The sequence below is a fragment of the Gymnoscopelus braueri genome (assembly GCF_963280865.1).
Source record: "Gymnoscopelus braueri genome assembly, chromosome: 24".
Taxonomy (NCBI): Eukaryota; Metazoa; Chordata; class Actinopteri; order Myctophiformes; family Myctophidae; genus Gymnoscopelus; species Gymnoscopelus braueri.
In genome coordinates, this window is record NC_137626.1 from 11,814,986 (window position 1) to 11,832,588 (window position 17,603).

Consider the following 17,603-nt stretch of genomic DNA (forward strand, 5'->3'; position numbering starts at 1 on the left):
TATCTTGTTCCAGGGACCCCCAGAAGTTGTAACATGAGTTAAAAATGTTTGCTTAAAATATATACATATTCAAAGATTTGCACGCATTTTCACTATTTTTCAAAAATAGCAGATCTACAAGCTCATAGCGCGGCACTCGGTGCCGCGCTATGAGCTTGTATATCTGCTATTTTTGAATAGCCAAAGAAATCTTAAAATGACACATATAGATGCGTTCCCGGTCTTAATGGGTTAAAATGAAAAGGCAGGAATGTGTGCAAGTTAAAAGTTCTCCTATTTCTAGACAGTATGTGTGAACAATGTGCAAAATGTACAGAAAACGTAGAAACAGTGAATGAACACATCAAGACTCTCCAGATCTCCAAATACAGTACAGCTCAATATATGAGCATACAATGAGTATACAAAATATACTTAAAGTACCAAAAGTAAAAGTACTCAATGTGCAGAATGACCCATTTCACAAGTTAAAAATGTATCAAAATATTTTGAAAATAGCAGATCTACAAACTCACAATACGTCGCGATGCGACGCATTGCACTGTGTTGCATAAGCACATTGTGTGCATTGCATAAAGCACTGTGTGTTATGCTGTTAATCGGACGAATCGAATTGAATATAAAAATTGCATTAGATTTTTTTGCCACCATGGTGGAGGTCTGGGAACTACTGAACACATTTTATAGCAGGCTAACTGTGTTTGTGTTTGTGTTTGGTTTGTGGCAGAGGAGCGGTTTCACAGTCTCACAGAAACTCAAACTCAAAGCAAAGGTTACTCTTTCCCAGTGTTTACTGGCAATAACGAAAACCATAACGGTTGCGGTGCTATTTCATAACGACCTTGTCACAGTCACACCACACAGGTCACAGGAACAACTGGCCTTTTCGTCAGTGTGCTTGCCAAGAGGCTGTGTAGAAGGTACAATTGTTTGTTTGTGTGTGTGCGAGCGTGCGTGCTCAATACGCAAAATACAGATTTGTTTTTGTATTTAACCCATTAAGACCTGAAGCCGATTCTACAGATGCCCTCTAAATCCCAACAGTATTCCGAAATATGTATGTTTCTATATCAGTGGTTCTCAAACTTTTTCATGTCAAGGACCCCCAAAATGATACGTATTTGGTCGCCGACCCCCAGCTCAAACGTTTTGTTCCAGGGACCCCGCAGAAGCAAAGATTTCATACAAACGGTTTGATCAACCTTACACTGAACTGCCACCTGTCACAGGACAATCCACCACTGTGGATGACGTACCAGTGCTGCACACACAGTCAACTTTGTCACCACTGTTGTCAGTGTCACTAATGATGCAGTCAGTCAGCGGTCTGTGGTTTATAGTTGTCTCCGCCAGGCCGAAAGGCATGGCGAGAGAGTATGTTTTACCCCCTGTCTGTCCGTCCGTCCGTCCGTGTGTCCATGTGTCCGTCCGTCCGTCCGTCCATCTGTCTGTGAGCAGCTGATCTCAGGCACCGTTGGCCCGGTCGCTGTGAAACTGTGCACACACACTCCCTGGATGCCAATTCAGAACCTCTGCCCCAAATGTTTCACATGGGCCTGTCACAGCACCACCAGGAGGCCGTTTGTGCAAACCCATTTACTCCTACAGATTTTATCCAAACGTCATGCAAATCTGTACACAGTATCTTTATAGTCATGTGATCAACACGGATCTGTCCGATTTTCCATATTCCATCCTCATTGGCTAAGGTTGGCTTCCAAAGTTTGCAGGATTGGTCCGTTTTGAACAAAATCAAATCATGAACGCACCTTGCACTTTCCGTGCAGTTTCACACGCACATTCCCACTAGGCCGAGGAAGAAATGCCACCATTTTCACATTGGTCTGTTATAGCCCTACCAGCAGGTAAAATCTAGCAAAACAAATTTTTGGAACAAAATGCCTCAAATCATGAATGCAGTGTCCGATTGCCGTGAAAGGCCCAAGAAGAAATGGCACCCTTTTCACATTGGCCTAGTATAGCGCCACCAGGAGGCCACAATAACCTACTTAACGTGGCGGAGACCTGTGCTCCGAGGAGCACTTTTTCTAAGTTAAAGTATCAATACTAATAGTAGAAGTACTCTGTTATGAGTAAAAGTCCGGAATTAAAAATGTACTTGGTATCAAAATGTACTTAAAGTACCAAAAGTAAAAACACTAAAATGTTTGAAAATAGCAGATCTACAAGCTCACATCGTTGTGAGCAAGGTGCTGGTAAAATGCAAATTACAAGTGCCGATTGCCAAAAATAACTGATCTACGCACAAGCTAACAACACGTCACATCGCGATACTTGGGCAACATGTGGCAAGTTGACACTCTCATAAGATTATGATAAATAAAGTTTAAAGGTTCTATGACATTCATTTTCACTTTTTACATTTTGGGGGGGGGGGGGGGGTTTATGACCTCAATTACACCCAAAAAACCTGAACTTTGAACATTCAGTGGATTTTCTGTGGTCTGGTTTTTTTTTAATAATTAGGCTGAAAAGTAATCTGGGATTGGCCCCCCCCTATGACTTTGATGTCATAGTCACTTAATAGCAGATATCCCATGTATGAAAGCATCCATAACAGTAAAAATGTAATCTGTAATCTCTATCTGTCGCTACCGCCTCATAATATTCAACATTCTGGGTATAAAGGCTGTATAAAAGGCTAAATGATGTACCTTTAGGCAAGTGGTTCTCAAACTTTTTTATGTCAAGGAATACATAAAACATATTCCAAATTGTTCACATTTTTAAAGATTTTTTTCTAAACAAATTTTGCTGGGGACCCCCTGGAACCCCCTCAAGGACCCCTGGGGGTCCCCGGACCCCACTTTGAGGCTCCATGCCTCACTTAAAACACTTAACCCTAACCCTCCATTCTCAACAGACGTTGACATGGCCATTTTGTTGCTGAGGAGCTGTCAAGATTAGACGTTGTTGATGCCACAGAAATGTAATCACACGAACTATAGGAGTCCCTATTTTGGGCATGTCATTATAGCCAGACATTTTTACACAATGTTGGGCGTTGTGAGCTTGTAGATCAGCTATTTCTGTGCCGCAACAACACCGCTGTGCGACAAGGTATTCAAATAAAGACTTAAGCAGTTCCAAAAACAAGACCAGGAGACCTGGTTCTGCCAGACCCAGACTTCACATGACGTGTCAGCCTGTGTCTATGCCCATGTATGGACGAAAGAGGGACAGACTTTTATGGCTGGGGCCTAAGGACAAAGTGACCAAAACCTGTTTTTTGCCCATGTATGGAGAAAACAGGTACAAAACATGCCCATGTATGGACGAAAGGGGACAGACTTTTATGGCTGGGGCCTAAGGACAAAGTGACCATGCCCATGTATGGAGAAAACCGGTACAAAGCCTCATGTAAGCCAGACCCCCTGGGTCCGGCAAAAAGAAGTCAAATCCAGCCCGTAGATTTTTGCTCCGCAACGCTGTCAAATGTCAAAGTCTAAAATAGTGGTGCAAAGTATAAGTACGTAACATACATTATCTTTAGCCCTATTTTATACATAGGCTATTTGAAAATAGCCGATCTACAAGCTCACAACGCGTTGCGACGCGTTGTGAGCTTGTAGATCGGCTATTTTCAAACACTTTAGTACTTTTACTTTTGCTAGTAGTATATTTTGATGCCAATACTTTTGTACTTTTACTCAAGTAACATTCTGAACACAGGCCTTTTACTTGTAAACAGAGTATGTCTACACTGTGGTATTGCTATACTTTTACTTAAGTAAAATATCTGAGTACTTCTTCCACCACTGGTCTATAGCAGCCATCCGCAACACCGTTATATGTGAAAGTCTAACGCAGGCTTAAGAGGATAAAGAAAAAGAAAAAGTCAAATCTAACCACCTGTTGCTGCTGCCACAGCGCTATAGCTGGGTTCATGAGCATATTTTAATCCAGGCAATTTAGTGAACGTCTCTCTCTAAGCACTCATTATGTGGTGGGGCCTCTCCCCGCGAGCGAGGCTCGCTTTCAAAAGCAAGAGTTATTTCAGGAGAAAACCGCAGCGGTTATTATACGTTAGGCTTTATAGCGAGGCCCCGTGGGTTTGCCTTCATTTGGGGGAGAGTTGCCAGAGGGTGCCACACCCAGAGCAACCATCCTGCTACGGATTTGTTACAAATGCTTCCCCATGTGTTCCAGCTGGTATAGCATACTGTTAGTAGTATGCATCAAATGCCTGCGCTTATTACATTACATTACATTATGTGCTTATGATCAAATATTGTCTTGTTTTCGGTGTACCGTACAGCAGTGGTTCTCAAACTTTTTCATGTCAAGGACCCCCCCCCCCCCCCCCAAAATGATATGTACAGTATTTGGCCGCAGACCCCCATCTAGAAATATTTTGTTCCAGGGAACCTATTTAAAGGGCAAGACCACTTTGGTAGAGGTTTGGGTTGTGTAGTTACCTCGCCATGATGTAACTCCAAAGGTGGTCAAGAAATAAAAAATAATTGCTGCATTGATTAGAAATTGATAATTCAAAATATGCTCTCCATTGACTTACATTGTACAGTAAAACAGCTCTCAAAGTCGCTCTTTTAGCATGTAAACGAATGTAAACAAAGTCGATTCAGACAATATAGAACATCACCAAACCCAGTACTGTTTTTTTTAAAATAAAAATGTTAACTTACTGTTGATTTAGCTATTTTTATTAGAAAGAAAACCTGGACTGGATCGGCGGATCCGGATCCGGATCTTTAAATAGTCAAATCAACAGGAAGTTGACATTTTCATTAAAAGAATAAACAGTACTGGGTTTGGTGATGTTCTATATTGTCTGAATCAGCTTAGTTTGTGTTCATTTATGGACTAAAATAATGACTTTGAGAGCTGTTTCAGTGTACAATGTAAGTCAATGGGGAGCATATTTTTAAATATCAATTTCTAATTAATGGAGCAATTATTTTTCATTTCTTGTCTACCTTTGGAGTTACATCATGGCAAGGTAACTACAAAACCCAAACCTCTACCAAAGTGGTCTCGCCCTTTAAATCTCTTATGTTACATAACTGACAGACAGTGTTATTTGTATTTGAATAGTCATAATTTGTTATAAACATGTTGGGTGAAATTATTAAGAAATATCATATAGTTTTGTTTTGGATCAGTTTTTTATTTGTTCTGAAAAACTTAAACAAATGACTTAGGCCATTTGTTTAGCAAGGCGACGATTGTCTGAATCAACTTTGTTTGCGTTCGTTTACGTGCCAAAAGAGTGACTTTGAGAGCTGTTTCAGCGTACAATGTAAGTCAATGAGGAGCATATTTTGAATTATCAATTTCTAATCAATGGAGCAATTCATTTTGATTTCTTGTCCACCTTGGAGTTACATAATGGCAAGGTAACTACACAACCCAAACCTCTAACAAAGTGGTCTTGCCCTTTAAGTCATGCAGATGTTTAACAATAATGTAACTCCTGAGCGTGTAAGATGAAACCAAACAGACCCTTACGCTCTCAAGAGTTAAAGATCTATAAGGGTCCATTTGGTCACCAACTCTCCATTAACTCTCCATCCTTTAGCTGGGGACCACCTGGAACCCCCACAAGGACCACTGGTGGTCCCCGGACCACTGGTTGAGAACCACTGGTATGGACGGAAGAAATCGGTCCAAGTACAGTGCAACTCCGGTCCGTCTCACTATAAGACTAGAGGGTTAAAGTTGTTAATTTGTGCTAATGATAAAATGAAAGAGTATACTTTTGAGCAAGAATAAGACAAATTTCGGAGCAGAATTCTCCGTGGGGTTATAGTTTCATCCAGGTAAGGTTGGACCACCATCGTCTTAGTTCCTTCTGATGTGGTTGTGACTCATATATAGAGTATACTGTATGTCCGAGCGTTATTATAGCCTCCTTTTTTTAAGAGGAGAAACTCCCCTGTCCAAAAATAAAACAGTATAGAGGTCACAGTTCACCCACAGCCTTCTGGTCTCCAGATGGAACTGACTGGAGCTGGAGCGGTGGTGGAAGTACTCACAAAAAAAAAAGAATTACTCAAATGTTTTACTTAAATTAAAGTATCAATTCTGGAAGAAAAAAAAAGTAAAAGTCCGGAATTCAAAATTGTAGTAAAAGTACAAAAGTATTGGTATCAAAATGTACTTAAAGTACCAAAAGTAGAAGGTACTCATTGTGCAGAATGTCCCATTTCACACGTTTTCAAATGTATAAAAATCTTTTGAATATAGCCGATCTACAAGCGCATTGTGAGCTTGTAGATCGGCTATTTTCAAATGGCCGAAATGTATATAGGGCTGAAGTGGTTAATGTATATGTTTTGTAATAATAATCAAAATCTACAAAGTAACTAGTAACTAAAGTTTTCAAATAATTGTAGTGGAGTAAAAGTACAATATTTGCATCTGAGATGTAGTGTAGTGGAGTAGAAGTAAAAGTACAGAAAATAGGAAACTAAAGTAAAAAATACCTCAGAATTGTACTTAAGTACAGTACTTGAGTAAATGTACTTAGTTACTTTACACTCTGGATGTTCATCTTTCACTGACCCTGAACTAGCCTATACACTATGTCTGTCTGTCTGTCTGTCTGTCTGTCTTTTGTGACTATTCTGGCTTCTCAGTAGAAGGAAGCCGTATTCATATCATTACAACTTAGACATAGCAACCTTGAGTTTCCTCTCTCACAATCAAGCCAAGTATTTTCAAGTCAAGTCCCAACCGTAATGGCATGCACAGTTACCCTGGTTAGATACAAGCCCTAGTTAGGGGAAAGGTAATTGCGGAAAATACGAGGCTCATTTTGTATGTTGGGTCACAACGGGATCCAAGACACCATAGGTGGCCTCACTGGCCTGGGAGGCTGCGAGTGCTGTCGCTGTTAAGTGTTAATTGAATGTCACACGTTTGGTCCGCAGCATAATGTGAAATCAACTATGCCCTGTCAAAATGTTTGTAGTTGCTATTGATGTTGAGCAAAACGCGAAGGGAACATGAACATGAAAATTAGCATCCCTATTCTGGGCATTTCATATTGTCATAATAGGCAAAGAAAAAAGGCAAAAATAGGTGGAAATTCTGCAACAATAGCAGATCTCATTGTGAGGTCTTGCCTGTTTCTTTGGAGGTAGCACAAAATCATAAATTGTCTGTTATTATGTTCTCAATGTGATATCGGTCCAACTTGTCATACAGAATATTTTACCCTGTAAACTATAACCCATTCATTTTAGATTTTAGCTTTAACCATTATTTTATACTTAGGCTATTCATTAAAAACAGAAATACAAGCTCCTAACGCGTCACAGAGTGCCGCGCTATGAGTTTGTAGATCTGCTATTTTTTTTTTATATTTAAAATGTGTGCAAATCATGCACTGGAAATTTTTTTGGCTCAAATCTTTGCTTCTGGGGGGTCCCTGGAAATAAATATTTTGAGATGGGGGTCCGCGTACAAATACATATAATTTTGTGTGGTCCTTGACATGAAAAAGTTTGAGAACCACTGATATAGCAACATAAGTAAAACAAATAAAAAAAAAAAAACTAGGATTTAGAAGACATTTGTTGAATCCCCCCAGAAGCAAAGATTTGAGTTACAAATGTTCGCTCTAAAAAAAGTATATATTCAAAGATTTAGCAGGTCTACAAGCTCATAGCGCGGCACTCTGTGCCGTGCTATGAGCTTGTATATCTGCTATTTTTTGAATAGCCAAAGTGTAAGATAATGGTTAAAGTAAGCCGCTCTTAAGGGGTTAAGTGGGGGACTCCGCTCCACAGCAGGGGGTGGGGCTCATTCCTAGTGCTTTATGCCAGTCCATAATTGAAGCCCAGATTATAGAACCAACGATTTGGTGACACACCATGTAGACACAGACCTATGTGACACACACACACACACACACACACACACACACACACACACACACACACACACACACACACACACACACACACACACACACACACACACACACACACCACGGGTTCAAACGTGATCTCATGACCCCTGTCACCGGTTACATACAATCTCCCAGCTATATCTTTCCGCAAATTTTTATTTCAGCTATCTAATAAAGCAGACATGCCCTAAAAGTAATCATGAAGGGGCCATTTTGTTTCAATATGAATAACTACAAGTCAGTTACTATATACCTTTATTGTGTTTGTAATGTCAAAGGTCATGACTTGGAAGCTCTGATCATGATTAAAATATAAAGCCGATGTGAAGCCTCCTCCCCACTTCCGTTTCGTCTGTACAGTCGCGCAAATGTATCCTAACATAAATCAAAGTAATCTAAGCGTATATAGCTTGATGCTGAGCAGAAATGGAAATACAAAAATAAAACGTAAAGATATTTTAATGTCTATAGACTATAAATCCACAAATCCCCATATATGGAGATCCCATGATGTCATCAATATGACATCATTGTACTGATGACATCATAGACTGGCCTACCATGATACTGGTACTACGTACGCTGTACGATGGGTACAACTTTATTATAGTGCAGTGGTTCTCAACCTGCATCAAAAGCAATCAACAAACTATACTATAACAACTGGTCGGACATTGGCCTAATTGTCAAATAATATAAGAAAGGGGAAAAGATGGGGAAAATGGCAGCGTTGTGAGGCATTGTGAGCTTGTAGATCTGCTATTTTCACAATATTTATCTGTGGAACCGAGTCAAGCAAAATGCAATACATTTCGCAATACAAGTGCTTGTCAGGTTGGGGGGTCCCCAGTTCAAATATGATTCTTTTGGGGGGTCGAGAACTACAAAGCGTACACTGAAACCCTCCTGCTCACTCACTTCAATGCCCAACGCCCAACTGCAAATCCTGTGAACGTCTAAAATGCCTCTCGATGAAAGCCAATGCATGCATATTTCCCTATATAGAGCTTTATCTCTCACACTGGGGCGTGCCTCGTCTGCTCTTGGCCCCGAGGTCTGACCAAAATGAGTGGTTCCTTTTTTTAGGCCGTCGCATCCACCAGGCCACATCATTATAGCCATGGCCTCCAGAACCCCTTCATTCTGCCTTGAAATAGCCCGGTCCAGCCCCAGCACACATCGCCACTTTAGCACGGTCTGGTGCTGGGAGGAATGTATTTTTAAGGTCCATATTCTCTCTGAAGGCATAATTTCTTTTTTGTCGGTTCATCTTCTCTGGGACATTTTTTCTTGTCTTTATTTAGACGGAAAAAAATACAGAGAAACTTTTGTTTCTGTTCCTCCTTGTCTTTTTAGTTCCATTCCCCTTTTCTTTTCTTCTCTTTTCCTTTTTGCTGTTTTGTTAAGTCTGTTAAGTTTGTCGTTTAGCTGTTTAACCTTTATGTACTACTGTATATTCTTACGCACTAGAATCAATACACAATTGTTCATGAATAAATAACCCATAAATTTAACATCTCTCCATCCCTCAAACCTCAAAGGCCAACTGGTCCAACAGCTGGGTGGCATGGGTGGCATGGTGGCATGATGGTGGCAGTATAAGAATAAAGCATAAACTGAAACATGGTGCATGTTAAGGATGAGAGACTTCTCCACCACCACATCCATCCTTTGACAAACAAGGAACTGTCATAAACTAACGGTCTAACAATAGAAAGGTAAAAACAACACAAGAATGATAAAAAGACTTTTCCTTCGACAGGAAGAGGAAGATTATGTGTTGAATGAAGGTTTGCTCTCTAAAACGAACCGAAATAACATTCACAACAACTTTTCACGAGATGGTTTCTGGGGGGTGCAGTCACAACAAAGTTATAAGCACTCGTTTTACCGAATCTCACCACTAATAGTAATCAAATAGTAATGCTGAGAGGCCACTAGAGGGCACCCTCACACAGTCTATGCTGTGTGTGACAAGGCCCTTGGGCAGCAGTGGTAGCAATTCAAACGGTGGGACATGGCCCCCCTTATTGCCTGAACAAACATTACTAATCTTCAACACAACTGTGCCAAAATGTTCATCTCTAAGCATAGAATTACCTTACTTCTCTTAAACTGATTTATTCCATTCGTTTTAAACAGTTTGCACTAGCCTATGTGAAGTTGCACAGTTATTTTAGATCTGGACAAAATGTGTAATTCACTTGTTTTAGTTGGTGGGGGCAGTAATAAAAAGGGAAAAGGTTTGAATATCACTGGCCTTAAGTGATGACCTCTCATTTACAGTATATAGCACACACGTGTAGGCTATAGTTAAAGGCCATCGTATCCACATGTAATCCATACAGTCAGTGATCACATTACGTACTGTAAAGTGCAACGAAAGAAACCTGCAAAAAAACATGTTGTGGAAACCAAGAATTGCAGTAGATAGGCTACACAGGGAGAAGAAATGGGCATATCATATACAGTGGTTATCATATCATATACCAGTGGTTCTCGAACTTTTTCGTACCAAATTGATGTGTATGTGGCCGCGGACCCCCACCTGAAAATATGCCATGCCAGGGACCCCCAGAAGCAAAGATTTGAGTTACAAATGATCGCTTAGAAAATATGCATATTCAAAAATGTGCACACATTTTCACGATTTTTCAGAAATAGCAGATCTACAAGCTCATAGCGTGGCACTCGGTGCCGCGCTATGAGCTTGTATATGTGCTATTTTTGAATAGCCAAAGTATAAAAGGTTAAAATTATTGTGACGCTATATTAACACATTTTGCTGGGGACCCCTGGAACCCCCCCAAGGACCCCTGGGGGTCCCCGGACCCCACTTTGAGAACCAACGATATACACCATGGATCTTCGACAGTGGGGTCCGGTCACTCCGAGTAGGGGGGGGTCCTCAAAGTTACTACAGGGGGGTCCTCCAAATCTCTGTGCGATAGGATTCTGAGGGGAGTGAGGGGAACATTAGCTATAAAAAAAAAAATAGCAGATCTACAAGCTCACAACGCCTCGCAGTGAGCTTGTAGATCTGCTATTTTTTGGTGTAGAGGGAACAAAAAGAGATCTAATTTAATTTAATCTGCGATACAATTCTATACAATACACCCTAAGGGGTCCTTGGGCTGGGAAATAGCAGATCAAAAAAATTGCCCAAAAATAGCAGATCTACAAGCACACAACGCCTCGCGCTGCGAGGCGTTGTGAGCTTGTATCTAAATTGATTTCTATACGATGTGTAGTGGTGGGGGGGGGGTCCCTGCTTGATCTGTCTCCCAGCTAAGGGGTCCTTGAGCTGAAAAAACGTTTGAGAAAAAAAAACAAACTGATTTGCACTACTTTTGGGGCGGCAGTGGCTCAGGGGTAGAGTGGCCGGGTAGAGTGAACTGGAAAACCGCGAGGTTTCCAGTTCGATCCCGGGCTGGGGGCGCTCCCTATAGAGTTAGTGTCGGAAGTGTCCTTGAGCAAAGACGCTGAACCCCTAATTGCTCCCGATGAGCATGTTGGCGCCTTGCATGGTTTCCTCCGCCATCACGGTGTGTGAATGTGTGTGTGTGTGAATGGGTTAATGGCACAGTCAATGTAAAGCGCTTTGGATAAAAGCGCTATATAAATGCACCATTTACCATTAGAGAGTTCACTCACCTTTCTTGGTGTCATCTTGGCAGGTCACGGCCACCACCTGAGAAAAAGCTATGAGGGCCACACAGATGATAATCCTAGAGCGCATGGTGGAGGGGCCCCTGACAGGCAGGGTCCTCATATACACTTCACACACACACACACACACACACACACACACACACACACACACACACACACACACACACACACACACACACAGAGAGAGAGAGAGGGGCAGAGAGAGAGGGAGAGGGGTGGACGAGACAAGCGAGCAGCAGCACAGACTCCAAACTAAAACATCCAGACCTGAGAAAGAATCTCCAAAGGAAGAAGGGGAAGAGAGAAGGGGAAAAAAAGAAAACCCTGGCTGGGAGGAACCAGTGTAGGTCTCCTGGATGAGTGATTACACACTGTTACAAAGTCCTGTCTCTCTCTCTCTCTCTCTCTCTCTCTCTCTCTCTCTCTCTCTCTCTCTCTCTCTCTCTCTCTCTCTGCCTCTCTCTCCATACAAGTGTCTATGTCTCTCTCTCTTCTCTCACACACACTCCCTCCCTTGCTCTTGCTCTCTCTCTCTCTCTCTCTCTCTCTCTCTCTCTCTCTCTCTCTCTCTCTCTCTCTCTCTCTCTCTCGTCACTCCCTCCCTCTCTCTCTCTCTCTCTCTCTCTCTCTCTCACTCCAAGTGTAGGTCTATGTCTCTCTCTCTCGCTCCCTCCCCCTCCCTCCCTCCCTCCCTCCCTCTCTCTCTCTCTCTCTCTCTCTCTCTCTCTCTCTCTCTCTCTCTCTCTCTCTCTCTCTCTCTCTCTCTCTCCCTTTCTCTCTCTCTCTCCCTCTCCTCCCTCTCTCTCTCTCTCTCTCTCACTCTATCCAAGTGTAGGTATATGTCTCTCTCGCTCCCTCCCTCCCTCGCCCTCTCTCTCTCTCTCTCTCTCTCTCTCTCTCTCTCTCTCTCTCTCTCTCTCTCTCTCTCTCTCTCTCTCTCTCTCTATCCAAGTGTAGGTCTATGTCTCTCTCTCTCTCGCTCCCTCCCTCCCTCCCTCCCTCTCATTTTCTCTCTCTCACCTCCCCCCCATCTCTCTCTCTCTCTCCATCCATGTCTGTCTATGTGTCTCTTCCTCCCTCCTCCCCAGAGGAGAGGCAGAGATGTCCCTGATTACAGACTGCAGTACTTCTGTACAGAGGGATGAAAGCAGTGGTGGGAAAAGTACTAAAACGTTTTACTTAAGTAAAAGTACCAATACTGCAATGTAGAAATACTCTACAAGTAAGAGTCCGGAATTTAAAATGTACCTACTTGAGAAAAAGTTCAAAAGTATAGGCATCAAAATGTACTTAAAGTAGCAAAATATTTTGAAAGTAGCAGATCTACAAGCTCACAATGCGTATCGGCTATTTTCAAATGGCCAAAATATATATATAGAGCTGAAGTGGTTAAAGGTAGGGTAAGTGATTTGCTTTGGTTAGAATACGTGTTAAATAGCTCTATATTGTGATAGTACTCATTGCTATAGAGTGTTTGTTCAGTAAAAGGAGTCTCCCATGTCTCTCCAGCTCTTTATTAAACAGAAAATGCCTTTTCAGTGCTCTCTCCTGATTGGCTTAAATGTTGTCACCTACCTGAAAATGTACTATATTCTGTTTACTAAAGAGCTGGAGAAACCCCTGTGACCGAACAAACGCTCTGTAGCAATGATTACTATCAGAATATAGTACTCTAACCTTTTTAACCAAAACAATTATAATACCCAAAAATATCACTTTACCCTACCTTCAATGTATGTTTTGTAATAATAATCAAAATCTACAAAGTAACTAGTAAGGTTTTCAAATAATTGTAGTGGAGTAAAAGTACAATATTTACCTCTGAGATGTAGTGGAGTAGAAGTAAAAGTATTGGAAATTGGAAATACTCAAGTAAAGTACAAATACCTCAAAATTGTGCTTAAGTACAGTACTTGAGTACATGTACTTAGTTACTTTCCACCACTGGATGAAAGATGGTGGATCAGAGGAAGTGATGCAGAACAGCTCTGTTGCTCAGAAAAGCCTTTGCTCGTGAAATACATCCATCTTGGGAAAACCTTTCAACTTTTCCAATGTTTTCCAACGTCTCCAAAATGCAATGGACCAAGTCTGTTAAAGTAGCTATGATATCGTTTAGTGACGGAGCAAAATGTTTAACTCTATCTATTTTTGTTCTGGCCATACTGTAGTACAAGGTCATTTCGATTATGCACGCTCCTCATGGTACCACAACACCACCAAGGCCTTAAAAACAATCACACCCTGTGTGAAGTGGGCGGTGTTTTGCTAGCTAATCACAATACTGAATGGAGTCAACCAATCATGTACAAAAAATAAATACATTTATTGAAACACTCTTTATGATGGACGAAACCATAACTTTAAAAAAACCAAACGTATGGTTTTTTTAAAGTTATGGTTTCTTATATAGGGCTATGCACATGTGTCATGTGACACTGGCCAATCACAGTCCTGAATTGACTGTGATTGGCCAATCACGGTGCAGGGTTAGGCGGGGTACTTTTTGGCCAATCACAGTGCAGGATAATTGTACAAATTTCCAAACCTCACGGTTTCACCGCCCAACAAGGCTTCAAACATCCCAAAACAAACTAGTAAGGCTACTTCTTGGCCTCAAACAGCGAACCCATCTAACCCCTGCTCACTTTGCTAGGATTGGATGGCTTAGGGTTGAGGACAGAGTACAGCAACTTACAATGGGCCTGGTCTACAAGATACGCCACAACATTGGGATGCTAAAATACTTCCAAAACGTAAATGAAGTCCACGATCATAACACCAGAGGCAGCTCCACGAATCATGTTCAACCCAGATTTGGCTCAACAAAGGGAATGAACTCTTTCTCAGGCTATGCAACAAAAATGTGGAATGCCCTTCCAAAAGGAGTAAAGGAGTGTAAAACCCTACTCACTTTCAAAACTGCCCTAAAGAAACACCTTCAGCAGGCTGCAATTCGAAAATGACCCCGGTCAAAGTCTTAACCTATCAATCAAACGTGTGTGTGTGTGTGTGTGTGTGTGTGTGTGTGTGTGTGTGTGTGTGTGTGTGTGTGTGTGTGTGTGTGTGTGTGTGTGTGTGTGTGTGTGTGTGTGTGTGTGTGTGTGTGTGTGTGTGTGTGTGTGTGTGTGTGTGTGTGTGTGTGTGCTACATGTATGTATGTATATAATAATACATCAATTATATATATATAGAGAGAGAGAGAGAGACCTATATAATTGATGTATTATTATTATAGGCTACTATTTTGAACCAAAAAATCGAATAATTTACAGTATTTACAATTACAGTTGTTTTCCGGCTTGTTTTACCGTGCTGTTCTGCATTAAATGACTGTTTTACTAAAACACCATCATCATCATCATCATCATCATTATTCAACAACAGCAACAATACACAACAACAACAACAACATGCACTGACTTGTCACTAGAGTCCATTAACCATTTCCTCTTTACCTGTGTTCCTGGCTGCAATAACACTTGACCTACATCTGTAGGCTAAGTATGAAAAACATGACTGTCATATCATGACAGTCATGTATGAACTTCAACTTGTTGTTTGCATCTTTTCCATTTACGGCCCGTACATCTACATAAACATTCAGATTTCAAATATAAAGTGCTTACCCCATGGCCACGGATGTTTCAATCATGTGCGGGCTCTCAAAAGTACCCGTATTTAACTTATTGTTCAATAAAAAGTATTTTAATCTGATTGGTGGCCATTTTTGCCGAATTTTCTCCATATGCTTTCAACTACGTAACCCTATCGGTTGGTAGGTGTATTGCACTCTGATACATAATAACTCTATGGGAAAACGGCCCCCGATCGGATTAAAATGTTTTTTATTGAATAATACGGGAGATACAGGTACTTCTGAGGGCCCGTACATAATTGTAACATCCATGGCCATGGGGTTAGCACTTTATATTTGAAATTTGAACGTTTAGGTAGATGTACGGGTCATAAATAGAGAACGTGCAAACACCAGGTTGAAGTTCATCCATGACGGTCGTGACCGACGACCGTCGTGTGATCCATGGCTATACCGCTGCTGCTGCTTGTAATTGTTTTCGCAGCGCTTCGACTTTTGGCATGGCGGTTAAAATAACATTTCATTCACTGAAGTAACTCCTGTTCCAGGAGAGCAGAGCTGCCCAGTGGTCAACTGTAGAAGACATACGTGAACGCGTGTGGACATAATCGTTGGTGTAAAGTAACTAAGTGTACTCAAGTATTGTACTTATAAGTAGCCTACAATGTTGAGGTGTTTTGACTTTACTGGAGTATTTCCAGTTTTCAGTACTTTTACTTTACTCCACTACATCTCAGAGGCATATTGTACTTTTACTCCACTACAATTATTAGAAAACTTTTGTTACTATAGTTATTTTGTAGATTTAGATTATTCCTACAAAACATACATTAACCACTTCAGCCCTATATACATTTCTACCATTTGAAGCTTGTAGATCTGCTGATTTTGAATTGGAATCCTGAAAAGTAACAGTTTTGGATATAATGAGGTTTCCACCTGACAGAGATATAGAGTGGCAAAGTTTGTAGTCCCAACTTAGCCCTGGTTCAGAGCGTTAGTGAATTCGCTCTAACGCCCTGGAAGAACCCTCGCTCTGCGCATGTACAAGGAATTCCACTGCCCTGCCAGCGCTCAAGAGTAGTGAAAATAAACAAAACCATTTTGCTACTCACCGAAGCAAAGGCTGTTTTGTGTTGTTGAAAGTCTATTCTCGGAATGCGCGAGCCTCTCAGCACCCCACCTACTCTGTAAAATACACTTTTTGGGCAGAAAATAAAATATGTCAGCGAGACGGAAATAAAATGTATTTACTCCACAGTGCCCTCTACAGATCTGGAGTATTTGAACTTACCATTAACCAAAATCTGTAGAGGGCACTGTGGAGTAAATACATTTTATTTCCGTCTCGCTGACATATTTTATTTTCTGCCCAAAAAGTGTATTTTACAGAGTAAAAACAGCCTTTGCTTCGGTGAGTAGCGAAATGGTTTTGTTTATTTTCACTACTCTTGAGTGCTGGCAGGGCAGTGGAATTCCTTGTACATGCGCAGAGCGAGGGTCTTCCAGGGCGTTAGAGCAAAGTCACTAACGCTCTGAACCAGGGCTAGTCCCAACTAACACACCCAACTTGGGTACTAGGCCGTATCTTCTTACAATAAATGCACAGAATCTCTGTACGTATGTCCGACTTGTCTGTAGATCTCGAGAACCGTCCATCAGTGGTTCTCAAACTTTTTCATGTCAAGGACCCCCAAAATGATATGTATTTGGCCGCGGACCCCCATCTAAAAATATTTAGTTCCAGGGACCCCCTGAAGCAAAGATTTGAGTTACAAATGTTCGCTTAAAAAACATAATATTCAAAGATTTGCTCACATTTTCAAGATCTTTCAAAAATAGCAGATCTACAAGCTCGAGTGCCGCGCTACGAGCTTGTAGATCTTCTATTTTTGAATAGCCAAAGTATAAAAGGTCATAATTATTCTGATGCTATATTTACACATTTTGCTGGGGACCCCCTGGAACCCCCTCAAGTACCCCTGGGGAGTGGGGGTCCCCGGACCCCCACTTTGAGAACCAATGGTCCATCCGACCGACTTCAAACTCGGCATGCGACCTCAGGTCGCGCCACTGACCCGAAGGACATTTATATTCCCGGCGTCGAGTCAGTCAGATAGGCGTTGTCCAGAACCGCCGATCCAACCGATATGCCCATATATATGGGCATGCACATTTTAGGGGCCGACCTACTTCTAACTCAGCACGCACATCGGCGAGGACCTCATGGGAGTGCAGGGCCCGCCGATCCAACCGATATGCCCATATATGGGTATGGCCATGTTGATTAACTATTGCACCCCTAGTCACATATCTGATTGACTATCTGTCACTCTGAAAGTGTACAAATGGAACCAAATGGACCCGTAAGGGTCCATTTGGTTCCCTCTCAGAGTTAAATTAACTTTTAAATTAAATCAATTTTACAGAGTAGAT

At 41.5% G+C, this 17,603-nt stretch overlaps 1 protein-coding gene across 3 annotated transcripts in view; it reads right to left on the reverse strand.

The window, feature by feature from the left end:
* The window catches only part of LOC308080681 (uncharacterized protein), a 93,410-nt gene extending 81,486 nt beyond the window's left edge, over positions 1-11,924 (reverse strand). The window contains exons 1-2 of one of the 3 annotated variants that reach the window (XM_080422606.1): positions 11,727-11,924; positions 11,552-11,674 (exon numbers count right to left, since the gene is read on the reverse strand). In XM_080422606.1, the coding sequence (XP_080278732.1) occupies positions 11,552-11,669 (118 nt within the window). In that variant the 5' untranslated portion in view covers positions 11,670-11,674; positions 11,727-11,924. Of the gene's footprint in view, positions 1-11,551 lie in introns of all 3 variants that reach the window. The other 2 variants (XM_080422608.1, XM_080422607.1) reach the window with 2 other exon arrangements.
* Between the last annotated feature and the right edge of the window lie 5,679 nt (positions 11,925-17,603).